Source organism: Asterias rubens, chromosome 1, assembly GCF_902459465.1.
Source record: "Asterias rubens chromosome 1, eAstRub1.3, whole genome shotgun sequence".
NCBI classification, from domain to species: domain Eukaryota; kingdom Metazoa; phylum Echinodermata; class Asteroidea; order Forcipulatida; family Asteriidae; genus Asterias; species Asterias rubens.
Window position 1 is genome coordinate 11,715,129 of NC_047062.1, and position 13,127 is coordinate 11,728,255.

Consider the following 13,127-nt stretch of genomic DNA (forward strand, 5'->3'; position numbering starts at 1 on the left):
AATCGAATTACTGGCCAAAAGTACACGGGATGTCTTGAGAAGGGGGGCTCTCTGCTTGATGATTGTTATGAGTTCCGGCCCTGAGTCAAATATTGTACAGTTTCACTTGAATTTCGCTCTATTTTCTTTGTAAACACTACACATTGTTGTGAAGTGTATGGGTGTAGAATAGGGGAGCGGTTGGGTTTTTTTTTCTCACGAAAAGCTTGTGTCTTCTGAGAACACGTTGAAAAGGGTGAGCCTTTATATTGTTTTTGTAGCTAGCTTTTTTGTTACGGGTTTGTCGATTCTAAGTCAGTTTTTGTTTGACATTTTGTCCCTGACACTTCATTTACAGTGTGTAAAATGGAAAATGGTGTACTTTTGTATGACCTGGAAAAGAACGAACTGACAACAAGCTTGACACTTTGCAGTCACTCTTTCAAAAATAAGTAGGATTTAAAACATTACATGCCGGTAACAAATAATCAGGTGAAGTTTGTTGTAGCAGAGATGGAGCCTACCACAAACACCACATTTCGAAATAAGTAAAAAAAAACGTTAAGAGTAGTATTTTTAAATTTTTTTAAATAACGAACTGGCTCAATTTGTTTCATACAAAATTGAGTCAGTTCATCTGTCAAGATTTCATCCATTGAATTTAGAAAATTATTGGCAATCCTTGACCGGATGGCCCTCAAGGAAAGTATGAAACACCAAAAGATAAAAACCGCCTCAATCCTAGAAAGAGGCGATTTTGCGGTCCAGCTGACTACCACACGAAGTGGTTTATCTTTTGTTATGCGATGACACGCAGTGAGTTCCCATCTTCAAGATGTGTGAAGATCTCCTTGTTCTTGAAGATGAGCTCAGCGGGGGAGAACGGCAGTTTTCTTACACGACGGTCTTCCGGCCTCTCTTTGTATAAAACCAAAACCACTTTCAATTTTAAGTCACGGTGGAAGTCTGGTTTGTTAACTTCTCAAAGAATGATGTGTGTGGAGTTAACAAGGTTGTCGTGCATTTAACAAAGATCTTTTCTTAGATCATCTGGATCGTGATAAAAGTTTGAACTTTTTATGCGAAGATACATTTTGTACGTGGGAAAATCGAATGACTAACTGCACGCTGTCGCAGAGGCACTGTGTGTGTGGGTGGGGCAAGAATGTCCTCGAAGCACTAACACATTGGACTTACTAAAACAAATTGGATACTGGCACGAACAAAATGAGATTAACCCTATACCCACCATAGTGAGACGAAACTTAAGCAATAGTAATGTGAGATCGTTTGTAAAAGCCAAAGTTTAGCAGCCACGCCCATACATCTTGCCGAGTGACACATCCCCTGTCATTGATTTGTGAAACTTAATAATATCAGTATAAATGATTTGTGAAACTTAATAATATCAGTATAAATGATTTGTGAAACTTCATAATATCTGTATAAAGATACCATTGGTTGTGGTTTGATTCGGTTAACCAATAAGCCATCAGGAATAAGTAGGTTTTAGTTCCGTATATGGTATAAGTTATGTAAGCCAACAGTTTCTAGAACCACATGCCCAGAACCAAAACGTCTTTCCATGTTTTTAGTTCCGCCATCGCACTGAAGTGGTGTGCGTTATCGATCGCTCTCGTCGCCAAACTGGTTATTACGTAACACGTTATCACCACAAACCCCCATCAGTGTATGACATTAGAGCACAGTCCCCCACACACAGCTCTGTTTGCCTTCCCTTCGTACTCGTGTTGATATTTCACCCAAGTGCTCCACCCCAAATTCCATTTGACTTCGCGTTGAGACTGATACCAGTGTTTAATAAATGGCCAAATCGGTCAGATATTAATAATAAGTAGGGGTTGCTCATAGTCACGTGCGTTTTATCAATTAGCCAACTAGGCGGAATCAATTAGTATCACCAAGGTCATTTGTATCTGGGCTTTATGTTTTTTTTTCCCCGAATAATGTTTTATAATAAAGCAACATTCAATTATCGGAGGAAAATAAACACCATTCTATAAAGAGTTAATTTAATTAATTATCAAATTGATGACACTTTTAAATCCGTCGGACAAATGTGTCAAATTCATTTATACCATAGAGTAGAATATTTCAAAAACCTAGGAGGCATCATGATGTGCTGGAGGTTTTTAAAGTTTTTTAAAAACACATATCTTTGATATGTCGCAACTGAAATAATGAATGTCGCAACTGAAATAAACCCAATGTGAACGGTTACAAAATCACCAACAAAATATACACGTAACTCGTCACCGGTTGGTTGTTTGGTGTTTTTATTTGAAACTAGTAAGGATGCAAATCAATAACAGTATAACTAAACATGGCTCTATTCATAATTTACTATTATAAACCTCCATGCATATTAGTATCGTCAATGTTCTTGTTTAAGACAGTTGCACGTGGCTCGGCTGCGTGGCTCCGTTTTGGGCTCTTGCTGTGGCAGTATATTGGGCTCCATCCTGGGCTCCATCTTGGTCTCCATATTTGGCTCCATCTTGGGCTCCATCTTGGGCTCTTGCTTGGGCTCCATCTTGGGCTCGCCAGAACGCCTTAAAGTCCTACTCTTCAATTTTGCTGTTGCACCAGACAATGACCATAAGTCACATCAGAAGTCGCGACATTTGGGAAGCTTCGCCGGCTAGGGCTATACGATTGGATCGCCTAAAGGGCCTATAAGACGTCCCTAGAAACATCCGTAGCTGTAGCCATCAAATCGCATACGGCCTTCGCCTGCGTAATCCACAACGGGTCGAGTTGACCCATCTTGTTTTGTAGGCAAAATAGGCGTCAATTCTTATGGTTCGTTTCATGAATTAAAAACACATCTCAAGAGATCAACGCGTGATTCACTGGGACTTCCATAAAGGCTGGCTATAAGCCCCCAGTGTCAACCACTCAATTGACCATGGACTTTGTTTATTAGAATACAATGAGCGCCATGAAGACATCATCAATACATGTATGCATTTATTGTTTTGACCATGGACAATAATAAACTGGGGACAATTTTCTTGGTCATCAACAAACGCTCTATAGTGAAAAGGTTGCCAATATGCAATTAATTAACCCCCACAATCAAACATTTTAGTGTTTTATGTTTGACGTCAGCTACGTATCGTTCTTTGACACGTGGGGTTGACGAATCCAAAACTACAAAAGTCCAAGTCGGTTTTTTTTATAGATGTTTAAGTTTGTATAATTTTGTTTTGTCCTGGCCGGGAAACCGTTAAAAAATTTTACAATTTCGGATATATTTCCACACGTATAATAGCCAAGTACATTGCAAAGAATGCACTTAGACTATCCGAGACAAAACGTAGACTGAATTGTGATAGAAGCTACGAGTGGTTACGATTTGGGGGGGTTTTCATCAGAAGAAAAAAAAAATAGATACGAAAAAGTCGATGTGAAAGCAAGTGAGTATGCAAGGACAGCCCGGACCGTCTTGGGCCGGCAGAGTGCCCGAAATGAGCGCCAATTTACCGGCTATTCTTAGCTGATGAACGGCGGCTTTTATTCCATAGACTTCGTACAGCTTGTTAAACATTCCCTCTCAAACGAAGCCTTAATACCCATCTATTATACTGAGATGAATGTGGAAGCTTTTGTCCAAGTGAGGGAGGGATGACGAATATTATGAATAAGAAGCCTCGCTAAACGCATGGGTAACGGTTGGCAAGCGGTAAGACGTGAGAGAGAGGAAAAAAGGGAATGATAAAAAGACAGGACTGTATATAATAGACGGATTGAGAACTACGGCCAAGCTCAATTTGTACAAACTAAAGTTGAACAAGTGACATGTACGAGAGTGTAACAATGGGAGGATGACCCTAAGCCGATTGGCTGCTCGCTCCCCCACGTGACTCGGCACAGCACCAAGTATGGTCCAGTCAGCGTGCGCGTCGCATCACGTATGCACCCAATGCCGTGGTACACGTCCATGCAATTGGAAACAAAATGTTGGGCCGTACTTTGGTTGATCATTTCACTCGGAACATACACAGAGATTAGAGCGCCCTAACGCCGGCGGTCCAAGCACCTGCATAGCGTGTGTGCGTATAGAGACTGTGTTCACTAGCTCTCGGCCTAAACCATCACTGCTTCTTTTTAATGAAATATTGAGACCCAGTTCTAAAACAAGAGGGTTGTACTCATCGTCTTTGATTTTGACCGCCCCGTCGTTGCTGTTTTTTCCTCTATCTGCAGTTCGCTTCTCACTGGGGTTGACCGGCACAGCATCGACACGGCTTTCCCAATACGTGGAATGAGTGGTATGGCGTACACTATACCCCCAGTACCTGGACCACCGAATATGAAGGGGCCCCCCTTCTCAGTTAACGGCATCAGCCTGGCCGCTCACAACGTTGACTCGCTTCATCCGGCCATGAATTACCACAGTAAGTTGATTTTCGTTTATTATAATATCATGACATTTTCGTTATAATCATGAACTACATGTCTCGACGGGTTCAGAATATAATCTGTAGGTGTGAATCAATGTTGTCGAATGTAAGACGTTTATGTGGTTATCCGTTTAGCCTCTGATTATGATTAAGGAGATCATCTCCCCTCATCACTGACTGGTTCCAATATTTACATGTATTTTAATAAGTAAAACAATTTTGACATTTCGTATTTAAATCTTATCAACCAAGCCCTGACTCCTACACTCTCAATGATTTTGTAGGTTTACATGTTTCATAATATTATAACTTTGGGGAATTTGATTGCCACACACGCACACAAATTTTAATGGGAGTATGATAGCTTTAAATAGCTGAAATCTGTTCATCTTTGTTTTTATCTGGTTAATGTCGTGTAAATTCGTTCCTTATATAGCGCCGATAAAGCAGTCGGACTTTTTCTAAAGTAGATTTATACAAAGATGCTGTTTTCACAATTGTTCAGGTTAAAGTTCATTTGTACTTTTTGTCAACCATCCATCACTCTGTCTCGGATTAGCTGGTTTTTAAATCTTAGCTCGTGGGTTTTGTCTCCACTGCCGGCTGTTTTCGTTTCGTACCATTTGTTTCTCCTCGATTTCAACTCAACATTTCAGACTCCGAAACTCATGCAATTTTAATGAGAACTGCTGGGGGTTTGTGCACTACGGCTGCGTGGTTGTCCTGGGTTAATTTTTGGATTTAAGCCGGGGCTGTTTTCGGTGTCGAGGACGCACTAATAAAAGCTTACTTTTGGAGGCGATCGATCGTCAAACTGACCGGATGGAGAGCCAAATTTCCCCCTCTCTGATTGATGGAGTGTATGGTCATTGTTTAGGGGTCCCGGAGCCCCAAATGGCACCATTCATGGATAGAGAAAAGTGGCATGGGCTAGATGCCCTCTTATCGATTTTGAGATGTTTCCTTTGGGGAGTTTGAGAAACCCAAAGACACAGAGATGAAGAGAGCATGTGTGTGGTACAACAACATCATCTTCACAGTAGTAACTCAACGTCCATCTCCAGCAGGAAAGTTTGTCAACACTCATGGCTCAAATATTATCGAATTTTTCTGCAAGGATCGATAAGCTTTGATGGGATAAGTCCCCCACGCTCTTTTCATGGTACGAACACTTGAAAGAAAATCATTCTATCTTCCGAGCTGCCCAGATTCTTCTTCTTCTTATTCCATTCAAAGTCCCCTAAAGAAAGAGCTTTATACTGGTATTATATGAATCAGAACTAAAATACCAGAGATTGTGTGGAGCCTTTAAGCTGAGAGGATGTGGATTATGTGTTCATGGTGGCATGCGGTAATCGGGAACCGATTTGTTGGAGATATGGAGCGACCAGTTTAGTTTTATATTTTTGTTTTGAAAAACTAATCCACTTTTGAACTTGATGCTTTGTTAAGATCAAACTTAAACTTAGTATTGGGGAGGATACAAAAGTCCACGTATTGTGATAATCCAAAAATATTAAATTTAGTCCTCATTATTCGTTTTATAATTCATATTCAGATTTGAAACTAAAATTGCGTTTTAGAACTATTAAACAAACTGACTTTGAATGGCTGGTCATTCTATAGCATGTAGTGCCGAAACAGTATCTTGCACCCACTTTAATATCTTGGACATACCATTGCCAAGCCAATATGAACATTGCAGTTTGTTCAAGAGGAACAATTATTTTTAATACCAAACTGATACCCAAGAAAAATATTGTTTTCCACAATCCATTGTTCACCTTGCCGAATGACAAAACAAAAATGTTGCAATAATAATTGACTTTACTTGCTAATCCTTGGGTCTTATTTGAACATTATCAACTTAATACCTAGAATCAACAATTTGACCAATCCAATATCGGCAAGTAGTTTAATCATTAACTTGCGTGCATTTTTTAAAACAACGTTGGTTATGGGGTTTTTCAGTCGTTGGGGGAATATCGGGTGGGGGTGGGTTGGGCAGTTGGTTTAAAAGCCTGTGAATAATTTGAAATAAAAACAAAAAAAGTTTGTGGGGTTTTTAAACATATTTTTTTACAATGTGAAATTTTTAAATATCATTTAAATATGTAGGCTTATTTCACTGCAGAGTGCTTTAATAGTTAAGTAATTTGTTTGTTTTGAATCTTCATGCATACAAATTTTGTGGTCATGTTTTTTTTTTTCATGAAATAGCAAAGGTTTAAATAAAATGTCATCAAAGAGAAATTCTTTAGATGCCCGTTCACAAAGCACACACATAAGAATATTCTTAACCATTTTAATCATAGCGTTCAAAATTAAGACGTACACATTTAGACAGGTGGGCAGCTAGAATTATATGAAATATGGTTTGTACTTTCTTAAACGTAAAAAACTCAGTCACCGGCAGTGGAAATATAATCACATGTAAAAATGGAAGTTTTATTTCTTTTCCAACATTTCTCAACATATGCATAAAATAACAACCTGTAAAAATTTGAGCTCAATCGGTCAACGAAGTTGCAAGATAATAATAAAAGAAAAAATTAGCCTTGTAACACGAGGTTGTGTGCGTTCTAAATTTGAGGTCTCGAAATCAAATTCGTGGAAAATTACTGCATACGCGAAAACTTTGTTACTTCAGAGGGAGCCGTTTCTCAAAATGTTGTATACTATCAACCTCTCCCCCTTACTCGTTACCAAATAAGTTTTTATGCTAAAAGTTATTTTGAATTATTTACAATAGTGTCAACTGCCTTTAACACCGAAAATTGTAACTTTCAGCTTATTAACCGATTTCAATTGAGACTGTTGGTAGGCAGGCAAATTTGCCTGGTCAGGCCCCTTTATAGCATAGTAGAAAATTAAAAGTCTTCAAAAAAAGTTCATTGGTGCCAGGTTTGGGTCTAAGGCGAATGTTTTACCATGGGGGTAGGTTTGAGCAAAACAATAGGTTTTGATATCGTACCTTTAAGTTTTAAGATCATGAGCTTTGCGGGGTCATGTCTGTCGGCTTTCTTTATATACAACTTCATGGCGATTTGACAATAAGTAGTTATAGCTAGATTAAAGTCTCGGACGCTTGAAGTTTGCTGGTTATCAATACCAGAGGGAAATGGTATGATATATTGTTCAGGCCTATACTGTGGGTAAATTGAGGGCGAACATTTTAACATAAATTTCATCTTTTATTTAAAATGGCCGCCTTGTAACTTGCACAGTCACCTTTATTACACAAAGGTTCCACGCAGACTTGATGTACACATTCAACTTTACGCAGTGTGTGTAGTCTACCCAATGAGAGCGCCATTCTCCCTTATAGGGGGATCATCGCTTTCATTTCAATGTTTTGTGAAAGATTCAAGATATGGTAATTAACAATTAACTTAACCCATCTGGCAGATCCAACAACGTGCATTTTAGTTTATGTCTCCATTGTTTTACCTTTAGCCCTTGAGGGGCACCATCATTTCGCACCTCATAGGCCCATATCTCATATTTTGTTCAGACTAATTGTCCAGTGTTTGTCATACATATAGCTAATCGCTTATTGCTCCTTAAATCAGTAAACAAACACCGTAATTTCGGTGTCCTCCTTTGTCCTAAGTCAGTATTTTTCTTTGAACTCGTTTGGCTCGGCGTACCCGCAAGCTAGCCTATTGTTTAGGTGTGAGTTTACAAATAACACTAACATGCCGCTTGTTTTCACTCGGCCCAAACTGTCCACAACTTTTCATGTTATCAGCCTTTGCCCCGTGCCGTTGTTTTCACCCAGTTGTCTGTTCTGTTTAGCACCTCAACCATCGCCACAAAGTTTCGCTATTATCAAAGGTGCTCATTAGCACCATCATTTTAACGCACTGCGTGGTCATTTTGTGTTTTATTTTACGAGCATTGTTGAATGTCCAAGCTGACTTTTACGAGCTATACGTCTGGTCACCGATCGAGGGATTGTAAAGCTCGCAGCAAGCGGAAAACTTTAGTACCCTGCTAATCACTGACGAAAGAAGATCGCTGTTTGCTCTGTAGTCTTTTAAACTCTTAAGATCGTACGCATCCACTTAGCCAGTTTTTTGGGGGAAGGCAGTTAGTCTTTTCTCGCGTCGTGTTTAGAATGTATCATCAGAATCGGTGTTTGATTCAGGGGTATTCTCCCTCTGCTGCTACTGAGACGGGTCCGTACTCGTATCCCGTGCCTGGGCTGATGATTATGAACCCAATTCTTCATGGTATGTATGAGCTCATGATGGGCGTTCCATGTCCAAAAATCCTCTCAATTTGTTGTGTGCTGCCAGTCGTTTTGTACTTTTAACAACATAGTCTTGAAATGTAGACGATGTGTAAATGTGGAAAGTTATGGCGGCGTTTGGTTTACCAAAATTAGTACGTATTCTAAGCGCCAATTTGACCCTCGGCATTTATTTTTATAAAATGGTAACCGTTGGTAGGTCTTACTCTTTACTTTCGAGAAAGGTTGATGTATACAAATGTTGTAATTTTGAAACAATAGTTTTGACACTTATATTGTGTTTCGCGTAGAAATCAAAGCCGGATGCTTGTTGGAAATTTTCTCTAAAAAATGGTGGATATTTAAGACGAAAAAGTGAATGAGTCATTCTGTAAGATCGTATTTTGAGAATAGTTTTTTGTTTGTTTTTCGTTCTTAAAAAGTTTTACTTTCGAGACAGGGTGATTTATTAACACGTTGTAATTTTGAAACAATAGTTTGGACACTTTCATTGTGTTTCGCGTAGAAAGCCGGATGCTTGCTTGTTGGAAATGTTCTCTCAAAATGGCGGATAGTTCAGACCAAAAATATAATCGGGTCATTCTACGAGATCCAAACGTCGTGTTTTAAAAGTAGTTTTTTTGTTGGTTAGTTTTCCAAAAAAAATCATGATTGTAGCTTAAAGTTCGAATTCTTCCCAGAAACTAACAAGCATTGTAATGAATTTTAAGTATGATTGCCCGCTCATTTCACTATCGATTTTTCTCTGAAAATTAGTCGAGCATAAAAGCATTTAAATAGCTATAACCATTTCGGTTATGTGGCCTTTGTATCAATTATTTAGTGTGGGTAAAAATTTTTAACTGAGATATATAGTGCCTACCGTTTGAATGACTGTACCAACCAAAAACATTGTGTAATTTCTTGCATTTGCCTGTCGAGAAACTTGTTTAATTTGTATGTTTTCATTTAATGGACCAATTCTGGTCTGTATTCAGATTCATTTATCAATATGATGTTTTCCCCCCTTTGAGTGAAATTTGAGACTTTATACAAATCAAACTTGTGATTGAGCTACAGGCATTTTTTTCAACGAGTCATTCCATGGTGTCTGTGCGTTTACCGATCGTAGAGTTGCCCCCGAAATCCCAATTCATCTTGGATGACACATGCTTTTGTTTTTCAGTCACATAGGTTCCGAGGAAATTTGTTAAAATGTTGTTTTTCTGAAACCTGAAACCGTGTCTTTCCTGTCGCAATCATGCCGTCTAAACACGCGCGGGGTTGGCCTGGAAGGTTGGTCTGAATCATGGTGTGCAAACTTGGACCCTTTTGCCCAACTTTCACCCAGTTCACCCAGTCTGCTTTAGGGGTGTTTTTATGACTCAATCCCGTCCTCCATTTCCGTCTGTACACAACCGTCAGTTGCATTGGTATTGGGATGCTTGGTCGCCGGCAACCAACAAGGGCTATCTTGTGATGTGTTTTTTTCCAACTTTCATTTACGAAATTTTGGACTCTTAGAACATTTCACATGTCACTAATTAATGCTAGGCTGATGTTGACGGTAGTAATCGATGTCTGGTTTATGAATAGTCTCAAACTCACTTTGAAATTCATATATTCGTTGACCACATGTAGTCAGTTTTGCCTTAAGATGTTTGTGTAAATAAAAAAGGAGCTGTGGTGCTTGGGTGCGCGACGGTTTCGTAATGAGTAAACCAATATGCAATGCGTTCAGAAAATATTGTACTGTTCTGTGGGCAACATGCATGTACATGTACTTATCTGTAAAGATGGTTAATTATTCCTTTTTTTCATATGACCTTTGTTGACAGGAGCAAATATTATGCGTCCAGAAATCATTGAACTGTTATGTGGACACTATACATGTAACATTATCTATGACAACTGTTAATGTTTCCACTTTGTTCATAACACTTTTATTAGCAGGAGTAAATATTATTCAAAATCCAATCCAGCTGAGGAATGTTCTATATATTTTATGCGTGTTCCTTCACATATTAACCTGTTGGATGTTGTGGCTGTAACACAACGGAACAAAAGTGTGCAAAGTTTTAGACCTCCTTTGAAGTACAAACATTTTTGCCAAATGATTGCACCTCATTAAACAAAGCGTGAGAATGCTAATTCTGCAGGAGTCCACACACATAAAAACAACCCAGCGAAATCATAGAATGTCCTTTCAGAAGGATTTTGTTAACACCCAACTCCCCACTTCGTGATGACTTACGCAGGTACATAATCGGGGTGATTTGGACGCATTTAAAACGTGCAAGAAGGACTGGGCTACAAACATACCCTTAACTTTTGCCCGAAAATAAATCGGCGCCGATAAATTACTTTATAACTGTTAACAAAACACTGAGGCAATAACACTTTTTATATCCTCTTTTTTTCCCACTTTCCTGGTTTTTTCGCAGATCCGCCAAGGAAAACCAGGCGAGAAAGAACAACTTTCACACGGGCCCAACTCGACGTCTTAGAGACGCTGTTTGGCAAGACGAGGTACCCGGACATTTTCATGAGAGAGGAAGTGGCCCTGAAGATAAACCTACCCGAGTCCAGAGTGCAGGTAAATTAAATATACAACAAAACAATTGCCCCCTATCATTCACCCAACGGGCATGCACCAAGAACTTTTTCCCATTTCCAGTATAGGCCCTAACGTTCAAGAGAACGTGTCTTGGATCGGGCCAGTTGCCCTATGAAAAGCGTTCGAAGCTGTTTGTTATAAAATGCATATGGCTCCAGAGAAAGGACGAAAATGATGATCCACATATAATATGCCTCGAAAGTGTGTGGTTTTCCTTTTACTTTAAAAAATTGACTCCACAAATTGGCGTGCCTAGTAAGTTCAAGACGTAAAATTAAAACCACGATGTTTCGAGGCATATTTTTGTTGATTAATTGTTTTCTACTTTTAAAACATCTTTATAACCATAATCGAAAACGAACGGTCACAAACCCTTTTCATAGACTTACTCGCCCGATCCAAGGCAACCTGCCCCTTTAACACTACCATCATAGACCTTATCGCAAATACCAATGCGCAAGCGCAGACTCTTGAATGAGGTGCATTGTGGGATAGATATGGATCAAATTTGGAATACAGCTAGACCACAATGCACCTAATTCCAAGCTTTACGCGCGCGCCCCAGTATTTGCGAAAAGGTCTATGCAAGTTTCTCTTTAACAAAGTAAGGCGTAAAGTCACAGCAAAGCGTCCGTGACAAACGTGAACAAATTTCAATTTTCGGTGAAAAGAGACGCATTTTCGTCGCAAACAATTCACACGCATGGTCAGGTTCCATGGATTGAAGTCACATTAACGGAGGGTTTAACGCTTAAATGCTAGTGAGCTGCGACAAGACCGCGTTAATTAATTAATTTTAAAGATTGGCCCAGATGCTAAACTGTTATATTTTGTGGATAGTGTGTTACCTCGTCCCCATGACTGTATCAGCATTTGGGTTCAGTTTTTCTTAATTTTGTCGAGTGTTGGCCTACGTTGTCCACAGTTGGGTAGCATTAACGGTTTTGTTACCATTCAAAGCGTTACAAGTGGTGTCCATATAAAATGATTATCTATTTTTTTTACAAAACCAACACGGTGTTAATCTCACAAATAGTAATGGGGATAATTAACAATATATCGGTTTTATACCAGTTGATCGTGTGCCCCCCCCCCCCATCCTTTTGAGAGACAATTTTCTGTTTATTTCTCATTTAACTTACCAATTTTTTGAGAACAACAACAAGTGGTGACTTGAGACTGGAGAATTGGTGGTTTGAATTAAAATGCTTGGCGGCCACCTTTGAAAGAAAATAAAATTGAGAAGAAAAAAAAGACCCCGGTTCTAACTTATTGCTGAAACAAAAGGCCCTCTACAAGCCTATTCCTTTTAAAAAGAAAAAATCGTTTCTTACGACGCGATACTTTTTTATTACACAAAGCTTTGTAACAACCGTTACATAAATATTTTTCTTTAGTGATAATTTCAAATTTATTGAAACGATTTATCGAATAGTAAATTTCAGTCGTATCTGAGGGCTGTTCTTTCAGCTGTTCTGACCGCTCTTCCGGATTACATTAAAACCCCCTCTGGCAGTGATAAAGGGGTCACACTAGGTGATTGTAATCCCTAACTTTGTTTTGTAAGTGTATAGTGCAATTAAACGACTAAGGCCTGGGAAGAGATAAACGCGAAAACCCCTTCATTATATTCAAACTCTTTAATTTGTTTCTTAATACCAAAGATCTGTCTTATTTGAAGAGATTGGGTGATCAAGAGAATTCCTTGCTACTTCTATGCAATTTTCTACAGTAGTTGCCACTTTGTGATACTATAATACTAAAGTATCGGTCGTGTAACAGTGGGGAATATTCAGCAATTGTAGTTTTGGGATCTCGACCCCGAGGGGTAAGGTTAGCCGTTTGTGAATACCCCAATCATTGCAGTGAA

General features: G+C 39.0%; 1 protein-coding gene across 3 annotated transcripts in view; it reads left to right on the forward strand.

Moving 5' to 3' along the window:
• LOC117291886 (homeobox protein OTX-like) overlaps nt 1–13,127 on the forward strand; it is a 36,597-nt gene that overhangs the window by 15,984 nt on the left and 7,486 nt on the right. For 2 of the 3 annotated variants that reach the window (XM_033773884.1, XM_033773901.1), the window contains 2 exons: nt 4,210–4,400; nt 11,073–11,236. In XM_033773884.1, coding sequence (XP_033629775.1) covers nt 4,210–4,400; nt 11,073–11,236 — 355 coding nt within the window. The remainder of the gene's footprint in view (nt 1–4,209; nt 4,401–11,072; nt 11,237–13,127) is intronic. The other variant, XM_033773892.1, reaches the window with a different exon arrangement.